The sequence below is a fragment of the Panthera onca genome, chromosome C1 (genome assembly GCF_046562875.1).
Source record: "Panthera onca isolate mPanOnc1 chromosome C1, mPanOnc1 haplotype 2, whole genome shotgun sequence".
NCBI lineage: Eukaryota > Metazoa > Chordata > Mammalia > Carnivora > Felidae > Panthera > Panthera onca.
In genome coordinates, this window is record NC_138346.1 from 62317360 (window position 1) to 62329576 (window position 12217).

The following is a 12217-nucleotide window of genomic DNA, read 5'->3' on the forward strand; positions in this document are numbered from 1 at the left end:
GGTAATTTTCATGCACACAAAAAGTTAAGAACCAGTCTTTTGCCTGCTTGGGGCCAAAGGTTCTCTTGATGCTACCTCCCTGAGTCTTCTTCCACTCTTTGTGATCCTCAGCTGTCCCTTGCTTTTTCTAAGCTGCTGTATCTTTATTGTGTGTTCTTAATATTTAATGTCATGGATGGTGACTGTTTTGTTGATCAAGGACACCCTTAGTTTTCTCCTGTTAAATCAGAAGATCAGATTGGATGATTTTAAAAGTCTCTTCCAACTCAACATGTTCAATTCCATTTCTATAAATTCTGGCTGGGTAGATATACCTGGTCATAGACAGCTCCCTTGACCATTCAGGGTTCTGGGGAACTCCTTGGGAATATGTCAGAATCAGCATGACGCTAGCTTCTTATTGTCATCACTAGGGTCTTCCTAAAGTATCTCAGATCAGCGATGCTTGCATCGCTTAGACTTAGGCACAGAGAGACACCCATTCACTGGGAACAATTATGGAATATTCTCACTTATGTTACAACCTTCCCTGGTACTGACAATTCCCAGCTTTCTAACATTTTGAACGTTAGAAATGAACTGTTTTTCAAAGAAATTTTACGAAATAATATTCTGGTTTGAGTTATAGCCTTGAGAAGTACCTTGAGCAAGAAAGACTTCACGGAGAAAGAGGGGTGGGCTAATGAGGACTGCAGTGATAACCAGGGGAAGTGAAGACTCTAGGTTTAGATAAATATCTATAACCTCCTAAGTTTGGGCTCCACAGAGAAGCCCCAGGGTTCTGCAATTCCCTGTTGGTAGTTCTAAAAAGCGATTTTAACAAAAGAGAAGTTCAAAGCAAACTGGGCTTGTGTTTTGGAAATGTCATCACTGTATTTCTGCAGCATAGGGTGTATATGTATTTTTTGGTTGCAGTGGTGAAGTTTATATGTTCCCTGGTATAATTAGTTATGAGTCATCTGATGACACTAAAAACCCAAACGGCTCAGGTAGCTGAGTATTCCTTTTTAAGACAACAGATGTTGCTAAAAGTCACTGTTCTACTTTCTGAGAAAAATCCCACTAACATATAAAATATACCATTTATTTAAAAAAAGTAAGTCTATTTGTATTAAATACCATAAAAGGAAATTGTCAACATAATTATTTAATGTGCATGTAAGAATCACTCTTTAAGACCCACTGCTGTATTTTCATGGAGCTAGAAGATTCTCAGCTGAGTTTCTCACTTGGGTGAGAGGTTTCAGCCAAGTGGTTTTTCCATTCTCCCCTTTTTCAGAGTAGCTTGTGTTTTCAGCTAGAGTTTGTTTACTTTCTATAGGTTAATCTTATGATTAAATATGCAGTTTCCTAAGCCAGTGCTTCTCAAACTTTAGTGTGGGGCAGAATCACCTGGAGTAAACGCAGATTGCTGGGCCGCATTCCCAGAGTTTCTGATCTAGTAACTTGGAATTGGACACAAGGATTTGCATTTCGAACAAGTTCCCAAGTGATGCTAATGCTGCCAGTCTGGGGACCACGCTGTCTTGAACTCTCAGCTCCCATGCAAAAACCGAATTGGATTCTGAATGCTCCAGAGGCAACTTGGGCATTGTTTTTGAAAGCATAATACTCATTTATGGCAGCAAATATTTTATCACTGTTTTGCCTGAAGCAATTTCTTTTTCCTTTGTGTTTTACTAGAAATTTCGTACCTTGGCCGCTTTTAGCATGAGATAGGCCTTGTATTACACTCATTTGTGTAGAAGTCTTATCTGTTTTACTACTCTGAGCTCTTTGAAAGATTGTGTTCATCTTTGAAGACTCATCGTACCTTATATCTTGTAGACATCAAATAATTCTTTGGTGAATTGAATTTAGCTATGTATACATGTTTTGAATTTGTTTCATACCTAGTTTTCTACATCTAATATCCATAAATAATAAATACTGAATTAAGTATGCAGCTCGCATATTCTTAACTGTACATATTATTTTAACTGACTTTGACGGTTTGGGGAAATAACAGTTTCTTTCAGCTTAATATAAATCTAAATAATTACATCTACTTAATCATTGATAAGTTACCTATATATTTGAATCCTGTCATTTTACTGTGAGATTTCTGTACATAGAAACAGGACTTGGGAACGTGCATATTAATACAGCAGTTACAAAGACTGACCGGCCCAGAACTGTTATCTTTAAAAGCCAATGTCAAGGTCATGGGACTAACTTCTGATATTACTCAAATAGAGGTTGATTTACCCTCAGTCACCTTTGCTTCCCTTTAATACCTTCAACTACTTAAGAATAAACTATGTCTCCAAGAACTGGATTTCTCGAATCAGATGCCACATTGCTAGAAATATTCATATGATTGTTGCATTTTTAGTAGCCATAATCAAATATATTTGAATTTTTTGACTTACAGATTTTAGATCTTCAGCTTTGGAAGAGACCATAAAGATCATCCAAGTGTACACGTCCTCAGTCAAGGCTCACATCTTCCTTACAGTCTACTCACACTCACCTTTGGTTTAAAAAAAAAAAAAAAAAAAAAGCAACCTTCAGCTTCTATGCAATCCTATTCAACCCCTTTAGAAATAAGGCCTGTCTAAACAGGGTATTCCAAATGTCTGTTATTCCCCCATGGTCATGTTATTTCCCATGGCTGTTTCCCTTTTCCCTATTTCTAACTCTCCCTGCTACAGAAGAAGCTAAGGGGCAGCTACAGCCCACAACTTCCAGCTACTAGCTGCTCAGGGCACACAGACTTGCCATCGACATGCCTGAATCATGACTGATGAAGCAAACAATTTAGCAGCTTTCTCCTCCAAACCCAGGCTCAGCACAAAATCTGTTACCACAATGACTTCCTTGGCAGTTATTGTGATACTAGCAAGAAATGATATGGACTTCATCAAGGATCAAAAAAGAATAAAGCCTTTGAGAGAAAAAGAAGTCTCCATCAAATATAATAACCTCAGTAAGGAATATAAATAGCTAAATGCTTACAGGTCATAGTTCACACCTCCCTTCATTAAAACTTTAGCTCAAGTAAATAAAGGGCTATGTTTACAGATTTAGGTAATCTATTTCTCTTGTATGCTTTTTACTAATTAAAATCTATCCAACCTGGGACTGCTTCAAACCATAATCCTCTATCATACTTTACAATTTTACTTTCAACTGTGATGAAAATATGTTTTCCCACTGATGCTCACAAAGCCACAGTAAACAACAGCCATGTACTACATAAATAAAACATGAGCCTACAAATAGAACTATAAATTTAATTCATTCACATATAAACTTTAGACCAAGAAACGTAAATGTCTATTAAAATTACAACAGATTTAAAAGAGCTATGGTTTAGAACCCTGTCAAGTTCTGCATTCTAGGGAGCAAAATCAAATAATGGGCATAAATACTTTGAGCAAAGGAAGAGAGACATGTGACACTGAATGAGTTTCCATGCTAGAGATGACCATGGATACATACAAGACACGTGACATCCACAAGTCAAGAGGCATACAGAATGGAAAAAGAAAACAGAATACAGAATTTAAGAATAAAACTCGCAAAGACAGAAATAAGAGAAATAAGCTTTCCTGGTACCTTATGCAGACTTTAGGAAATTGCCACCAAATACTTTTCAAATTAGGACACATTTTCCCCACCGTAAGTATAAATGGGGATTCAGCTTTGATATTTGCCTTGTGAATTGGATGAAATTGAGCTGAGGGCCAGATGTTTTCCATCTGTGTTTTAGATTATGCTAAACACAAAATCATTAGAGAGCACCCGTATGACTGAAGAGTTTTTTATTAAAAAGCCAGGTAACATCTCCTTCCTGCCTTAGACTTCGGAGGATTTTAGTATATTTTTGATGTTAGAATTTTGACAAGTAATGAAAAAAGTTAGATGAATAGTTTTGAGTTAAAAAACCCAACCACCTCATAATAGGTGGCCTGAATCTTCATAAGGCTGAAACAACTTTTGAAAAGTGAAAGCTGCGGATTTTCCATATATCAAACTAGGAACTTGATTTATTTCCCATGAATTGGATTTTGGTATTAGGTAGGCAACCAAAATATATTAGTTAATCTAGTTTATTATGTGCTGTGCAGAAACTGCAGTTCACGTGCATGGACTAAATTACGAATTAAGTGTCACATACCGCATTGGGGATTCTGCTTCAGCATAATCACTAACGACATGGAAGGAAAAGTATATAAAGTCTAAAAAGGGAAGTCATCAAAATGTCAGCATGAAAATGTATATACTATATCAATCATCACATGCAAATCTCTAACTGGTAACAAGTTGAAATAGTAAAACTGAAACTATCAAAAAAAGTTGTGATGGCCCATAAACTGATTACATCTTTGTTGAACAGTATGACTTATTCGTTATAGTAACACTATGTAAGTTGTTTTACAATGTCCATAAACTAATTTGAAACATTGCAGATTCTTTAAAAACAAGTGGGGGAGGAGCGATTGACACAAAGATCTTTATGCAAAAATGTGCTGAGTCTGAACGTCACCAGAGAAAGATGTACTGTTATGTATATTGGATACCACATTGATCAGGTTACCATTATGGTGGCCCAATGATGAAACGTGTCCTTTTGTTGTATTAATCTAAGTAAAGATTTTATTGCCAAAATACATCTTTCTGTCTAGATTTTTTCCTTACTTTTTCCTGTTGCATCAAACTATGCTGGCACATATCCTTATTTCAAAGCTGCCCTGGGTTTCATACTGTTTTAAAGTCCCTCTCTATCATGCAGACCAGAGGTAGGTAGTGATATCTGATAGAACATTCATATTACCTATTTTGAGTAGCTCTCAATTTGGGATATTAGCAAACCATAATCCCACTTACTAGAAAAACAAAACTTGAAGGTTGAATCTCATTATGCAACACAGTTCATTTCCCAGTGTGATATCAATGTATCTCAACTTGTCAATATTTACCGTGAAGAGCTAAGGCAAGTAAAGGGTGGCTTGCAATTTTAGAGCCCTAAACAGCTTACTAGGTGTTTACATGAATATGAAGTCATAGCTACCACTATAGTAACATTCTGTGACACTCTCACAGCAAAACCAAAATAAATGGGAAACACTAAAGGTTCAGCTTTAAACGGATTACTGAAAAACCTATAGTATTAGAACAGAGTACAAAGTAGGGTGAAAAACTGCCTTTTCTACAAATGTCATTGTTTCAAGTAGGTTTCTGCAAGAAGCATGCTCATCAAGATTAGTTTTTAAATGGCTATGTCTTTTTTGGTTGACTTACAGCAAAATAATTTAAAACAATATTCATAACATGATTTTAAGATTTAAATTCTATCTGAAACTAGACTAACACAGTAAATAATACAGTTGTATTTTCTTTAACATAATTTACTTCCATTCATTACAAATTAGCGGTCAGCTGAAGGTAAAATTTACACAATTTTCCCTTGAGAAAACTGTGGAGTATTGTTAACAAGTTTAGAAACACACATTTCAGAGCTACGTAAATAACTGATAAGTCAATTTCTCCATGTTTCTAAGTTCTTGATCAAAACGGTTCATTCATCAATTGTTAGATTCAAAATAATCATATCACATTAATTTTAGAATTTTCTAAAATGATACTGTTGTTTGCATGTTACTAAAACCATTGCTTCAAAAATGTATATGAGACCATCATTAACATATTCTCTTCAATTAATTTTTAAAACTTAATTGAATTGGGCCCTAGGGTCTTTAATAAAGCCTTGAATTTGGTTGGTAGATTAAACTTTCCTTTTTGATGTTAGCAAAACTCTAAATAAAAAATAACTTTTAGTTTACGTTTAATGGTAATTTGTTTCTGTGCTGCCCAAGCGAGCACTGAACTTCTCTTACTGTAAATTTCATTAAATTTTCTGCAAACTGCTTAATTGTACATACTTATGCATATTCTTTCTGCATATTGATTTATTTTAAAATAGTCTTTAAAGTCCTAAGTGGTACTGGTTGCAGTTTTATGAAACAGACCATGCATTAGCAGTTCACATTTTAACAGTTTATACAATCGAATACATTTTTGCAGTCAAACTTATATTTCTGATTTATTAGCTTATTTTTCAGTATAGACATGAAACGGTTTCCTACACTCGGACAATAACATCACATCATTGTGGCTTCCTTGCTTCCACTTGGACAATGGCATGAGCATTTTGTTCTAAAGTAACTGGAACACAAATGTTCAGTGGTAGGATAAAGAACGGTCTTTCCCTGGTACCAAGTTAGCCTAAAAACTGTACTTTCACCATACTTTTTAAGCTTGTAGGTTTAACTAAGTGAAAACATAAGAAGGTTATTTTGTCATCAAATGACTGCTCTGCTTTTAAATTTTTTATATATCGTATTTTTAGATACGTTCCGTATGTTTTATCTAGTTCTCTTGGCAATCATAAAGTTAAACTTAGAAGGAAACTTTACCTTCAACACTGCATCTGTTTAGATACTAAAGGATCATAGCCGTCAGTAATAGCCAGCAGGCTCATTTCAAACTTGCCATTTTTCTTTTTTCACCAAGGGCATTCTCTTTTGAATGAGCGAATCACTTTAACTTTTGAGTCCAAAGCCCTTGGTCTTTCCACTCTACCAGGATTTCTCTTTCCCTACTATCTGCAAAAAAAAAATCTTTTCTGGCTCTGATGTGAGTTTCTGTAACTCTTCATAGAAATGATTCTCAAGAATCTGGGTTTAGATTAAGACCACACACTTAGATGTGTATTACTGTAACTGCGTAGCAACTTTCTTATTACTATTGCTAGCAAACCTGTCAGTCTTGAAAATTTAGCTAAGCAAACTATCCTTCCCAGGTAGAGAAGCCTGAAGACTCCCGTTCCAATCTATCATTAAACAGTTTCAAAATCTCTAATGAGAACAACTGGTTCTAAGGCCTATCTCCACGATGATTTGAATATTCTTTTACTACCTTGTCTCAAATTAGAGTAAAATGTCATTTCTTAGGAATATGAAAGTAATTTCATCTCTATTATGTTGATGTCTGTGTTTTACTTTATACTGTAAGTCTCAAGCACAACCTTCCTAGCTTTTAAGAATTTACCCTTCAGTTTGACTTCAAATAGAAGTTTGTAAACTGTGAAATCCTATCAATTTATACACACTTCTGCTACCATGAAGACTATTCAGTTCCACTGAAATCTGGCATTAATGAGGCCAGCTTAACATATTAACAAAATTTAGAACATTTTCTGTTCTTTGATAATTCTAAATCAGATTATCTTATTATTAAGATAATTATTAAGATTAAGATGTCAGTTTCAGGTTTAAAAACTCAAATATACGCAAACATCCAGGAGTCAGCTGAGTCAAGACACTTGAAAAAACACTTGTAAACTTTTTTAGAGACAGGCGAGAAACCTACCTACGAGTATTCCTGGTTCCTCCCTGAGCAAATCCTGGTCAACTTCAATGAATAAAAAAAACCAAAATCCCAAGATACAAAGTGGAAGTAAAAACTTCCAGGCCCAGCCAGAAGATCTCTAAGTGTCTATTGTGAAACAAGACTCTTCAGATTTTCACAGCACAATGAAGAAGAAAAGAAGCAAAACAAGAGGATTGAGGTGACAGCTTCTTTCCTGGGGGAAAGACCAACCTGAAGAAGGGCCCCCAGTTTCTCTGTAACTCTCCGGAATCTCATCTGTGAACAAATCCTTGAGTGTCCAGCATCTCTCCAAACACCTGCATAACCCACTGCCAGGAGGGAGCACAGCTCCGTGTGACCTCTGTCCCTAAAGTACCACCAAATGGAAAGCCACGAATTCGCCAGATAACATAAGGTCCATTGTATGTACAGCAGGTATCAAACTTTTAAGAGAAGCCCGACAGTCTCTGGTCAAGTCCTAAGGCTGTATGAGAAACTCAAGGTGTGACTGGAAAATCTTGCCCTATCCCTCTTTACCGCAAAACTGACCCTGCCCTTCTTCCTCCATCCATGCACCCAACACACCTTCCCAGACCCTTCTAAAGCAAAGAAACCTCCCCACATGCAGTCTACAGGAACCGTCTTCTCGGTGAAATCTGACCATTTTGTAAAGCCTCCCCGAAGAAGAAAAGATCAAATGAGACTGGCTCAGCCGGGTCCCGAGGTGACCCCAGAGTTAACGTATTTATTTTCACGCTGCAACTGCGGATTGCTTTACAGAGACATTTCATGCTGTAGCTCTGCATGGAGCTGAGGACAAAAGTAACATTTTTATTAACGTTATAATTATTATAATTATTCTTTAACAAAGCTATTAAATAACCTGTACAAAGCCCGGACGGGTCCTAGCAAAAAAAAAAAAAAAAAAAAAAAAAAGCACAATTTCAAATCTCCCAAGGTCCTTCTGCTTTAACTCAACAGTGTTTCCTATATACAAGGTCAGCCCAGTGTGGTCCCCCAAAACTGTAGATCTCCTAGACGGTGGGAATGGTTAAGAGCTTGAAACCGCCCTGGCGTGACGCAGTGCTCCTCACCCTACTTCCCCTGTTCCTCCGGGGCACAGGGTCCCTGTCCGAAGGCCGGGCCAGGGAAGCTGGGAGCCCGGCGTTGCTTTGGGAGGAGGGCAGAAGGAAGACGCAAGAGCCTGTTGGGTCTTCCCTCCGCCAGCTGCCCACAGAGCTCCAGAACCTCCCCAAAGAGGGGCTGGGAAGGGAGTCCCAGGCGGGAGAGGCCTCGGGTCGCCCCGCGGTAGGCTCACAGGTCCCGCGGGTCTTCCCGCTTGACCCCGGCTTCGGCAACTTTGAGCTTCTTATTCTGGTGCGTCTTGACGTGCTTGGCGAGGTGGTCGCTGCGCATGAAGCGCTTCCCGCACTCTGGACAGGCGAAGCGCTTCTCGCCGGTGTGAGTCCGCAGGTGCCGCTGCAGCTCATCCGAGCGCGTGAAGCTCTTGCCGCAAAAGAGCCAGTTGCACACGAAGGGCCGCTCGCCCGTGTGCCAGCGCAGGTGCGCCTTGAGGTGCGACGTCTTGCCGTACACCTTGCCGCAGCCCGGCACGTGGCATACATGCTGCTTCTTCTTGCCCGGCTCTGCCTCGGGGGCGCTGCCAGCCGCCTGGCAGTTGGGGCAGCGGCAGCGGCGGCACCTCCTGGCCGTGGCCGCCAGGGGGGCCTTGGTCTGCAGCAGCGCAGCGATCTGGCTCTGGTACTGCGCAAAGTCCGACGGGCCCAACACCAGGCCCCGCTGCAGGGCGGCGGCTGCGGCGGCGGCGGCGGCGGCCGCTGAGGCGGGGAAGCGAGGTGCGTGCGGGCCCCCGGCGCAGGCGCCGGAGAGGCCGCCCCCCGGAACCCCGGAGGTCCCCGGACCGGTGCCCGCCTGCGGGATACTCCACCACGGGAGGTCGTCGGGGGCTGGGTTGGGAGACAGCTGGCGGCACGTGGGTGGCGGTGGTGGGGGCGGCGGGGGCAGCAGGTTGGAGTAGCCGGGCGGCAGCGCCGCCTGTGTAGGGTAGGGCACATAGGCAGGCGCGCAGCTGGCGGGCAGCGCCGCCATGCTCGAGGGCAGCATCTTGACGGGTGAGAACTCGTAGGGGTACGAGGGGTCGGCGGGGGGTGTGAGCGGCAGCTCGTGGGCCGCCCCAAAGGACGGCTGCAGGTGCGTCTTCTGCGGCGTCAGGCCCAGGCTGGGGTGCGGGGGCGGCAGCGCGCCCGGTGAGTGCGCGGGCATGTCGGCGGTCCACGGGTGAAAGAGCCTGGAGGGCGAGCCCAGCGCGGGGTCGTAGGGTACCTGCAGGAAGTCCGGGGGCGCAGCGGCTCCCGGCTGGCCTATACGGCTACAGGTGGCGGCTAGCAGCGCCAGGGGCGAGTGCTTTCCCAGGTCCGGGGAGGCGCTGGGGGTGCGGTCCTGCATGGGCGGCGGCGGCGGGGAGGGCGGAGAGGAGACAAAAGGTTAGCGCTCCAAGCGCGGTCTTCAGGCCGGCCCGCCACCCCCACACCAGCTATTATATCACCGCCCCTCCCGCGTACCGGCTGTCCCTCCCCCCACCCACCGCACCCCCGCACGCACCCACCAGTACCGTTAACTTTTGGAGCCTGCGCTACCTGAACGCGGAGCGCTCGAGCGCTTCCTGTTAAACTACTTGGTGCAAAGAGACGCCATCCAGACTCAGAGGAAGCAGGCACACGGTGGGAGGGGAGAAGGATCCGACGGGCCGCTCAGGCCTCCGCGGTCAGAAAGGGTGTGGAAACACTCACAGACCAGCGGCCTATCCGCCCTCCCTCCCACCTTTTAAGCTACTCTCGAGCTCCTCCTACGCCCGCCCCAGCCTGAAATTCAGCGGGAGGGCCCCAGCAGGGTGAGCTCGGGCTCTGTTCTTGGCCAGACTCGCAAGCCCGAACAACCCTCGGATCCGCGCGTCCCTCCCCCAAAGGCCACACTCTGGACACCAAGGTTAGGTGCGAAGTTGACGTGGGCACCACTAGGTCTGACTCCAGCTGCATCCACCGAACAGGGTCCCTTTGAGATTCAGGGTGCACAGAGTACCACGATCGATCCGGACGCGACCCTTCCCACCTTTCCCTGTCTCCCTCCGAGCCCAGACCTGACCTGGAGGAAGGCCTGCAGCGAGTCGTTCCGGAGGACGGCCACGGCGGCCATAGCTACAGCTTTCGGGCCGTTGGCTGCGGAGCAGGGCGCTGCCGAGGCATGGAGACCCGAAGGCGAGGACGAACGGCCGCCCAGCGTCCCTCCCCGGCGCCCTCTCTGTGCTCCGGGGCCCTCCCGCCTGCGCCTCTCGCCGCGCCCCGCTCGCTCGCCCCGCGCGCGGTCTGAGCGCTTCAGGATCACCTCCAAGAATTTGATAAGGACTTTGCTGGGCCGCCAGCCAGTCAGAGGGAAGATTTATGGCTTTGAAGTTTGCCGCTACCCAATCATCAAAGAATAGCGGCTCTTTCAGAAGCGAAAGCAAATCCTTTGAATCCACAAAGCTCCTATGGTGTGTTTGTTGGTCGGGATAAAAGAACTGATTATTAGGGGGGATGGGAAGGGAGGAGATAAAGGCGGGACAATTAATGAAGTAATCACTATGTGGGAAATGTATATACACAAATAATTGGATTTTCCTGATCAAAGGGGGCCTTGCCGCCTGGAGACCTGCGCTTGGGTTGCTTGAGACACTCGATCCTCCTCCCCCGTCCCGCAACTCCCTTGCAATTAAAGATTTGCACCGAGGCAGCGCCCAAAGTGACAAAGTGTCTTTGTTATCTCCAGAGAAATCTGCCTTTGGCTTCAGGGCGAGGGACTTTGAGACTGAGATGAGGGTAATTCCCCCCTCCTCCAGTACTTACACACCCCGCACCGGAACAGCACACCCAGCAGCCTGCGCACACCGCAGACCCCAGGGAATTTCCGGGGCGGAGCGTGGGACGCACCTCGCCGGGCCGGCCGCGTGCCCTCTACCCCCGCCCGTCGCGGTGGAGCCGCGGGCAGGGTTCTGACCCGGGGCGGAGCCAGGCGGCCGCCCAGGGCGGCGGTGGGTAGCGCGCACGCTCCTGGGCCGCCCGCCTGACAAGCCACTGTAGCTCTCTTGTGACATTCCTGCTGGCGACCTGGAAGTTTTCTTGGGCCACAACTTTTGCAAATAGTGAGCCTGGGAAAAACACCCGGAGCGCGCTTACCACCACAGCTGAGCTTGGCAGGACATCCAGAGCAACCCATGATATACACCAGAGGAAAAAACTGTACGTCGCTCTTCTCTCTTCAGGCAGGCAGCCCTGGACCACCGCGAAGGGCCGGGCAAGCAGCTGACCGCTACTGGCCCCCACCGAAGCCTCCCGCAGTGCCGGCAATTTCTCCCTCCAAGCCCCGTCCGGCGAGTGAGCGCTCTTTGCAAGCCGCACACACCTACCGGGGAACTACTTGGAAAAAGTAAGGCGCGGTCGAGGAAACCTTTTGTTGTCCAACAAACCACAAACAGTACGAGGGAGGCCCTTTAACCGGAAGGAAAAGTCGATAAAAACTGTTGTTCCCGTCACCTTTGTAAAGAGAAGAAAGTTCAGGCGCGGGGCGTGCGCCCCGGGTTAGGGAAAAGCTCACCCTGAACCCTCGCTGGCCCGCCCGCATGCCCGGCCGCGGAAGGACGGTCGGCCACCTGCCCCTGTCCGGCCCGGGCTCCAGGCGCGTCCTGCCAAGTCGGTGTGGACGCAGGGATCTCCGCACCTGGGAGCAAGGGGTCGCGGGAGGAGGA

General features: G+C 45.1%; 1 protein-coding gene across 2 annotated transcripts; it reads right to left on the reverse strand.

Moving 5' to 3' along the window:
* Window positions 1-8124: 8124 nt before the first annotated feature.
* On the reverse strand, window positions 8125-11997 carry SP5 (Sp5 transcription factor). 2 transcript variants are annotated; one of them, XM_060621596.3, is made up of 2 exons: window positions 10579-11997; window positions 8125-9876 (listed from the first exon to the last, which is right to left on the reverse strand). In XM_060621596.3, exons 1-2 carry the CDS (start codon window positions 10627-10629, stop codon window positions 8731-8733), a joined length of 1197 nt encoding a protein of 398 aa, XP_060477579.1. In that variant the 5' UTR covers window positions 10630-11997; the 3' UTR covers window positions 8125-8730. The 2 variants fall into 2 exon arrangements, with proteins under 2 accessions (XP_060477579.1, XP_060477580.1); XM_060621597.3 differs by having other exon boundaries at window positions 10074-11997.
* Window positions 11998-12217: the final 220 nt, after the last annotated feature.

Excerpts from the sequence above, each read along its gene's own strand:
- SP5 (XM_060621596.3), bottom strand. The coding sequence starts at position 10,629 with ATGGCCGCCGTGGCCGTCCTCCGGAACGACTCGCTGCAGGCCTTCCTC. Across the intron at positions 9,877-10,578 it reads CGCTGCAGGCCTTCCTCCAG|GACCGCACCCCCAGCGCCTC; the intron begins GTCAGGTCTGGG and ends CCGCCCATGCAG.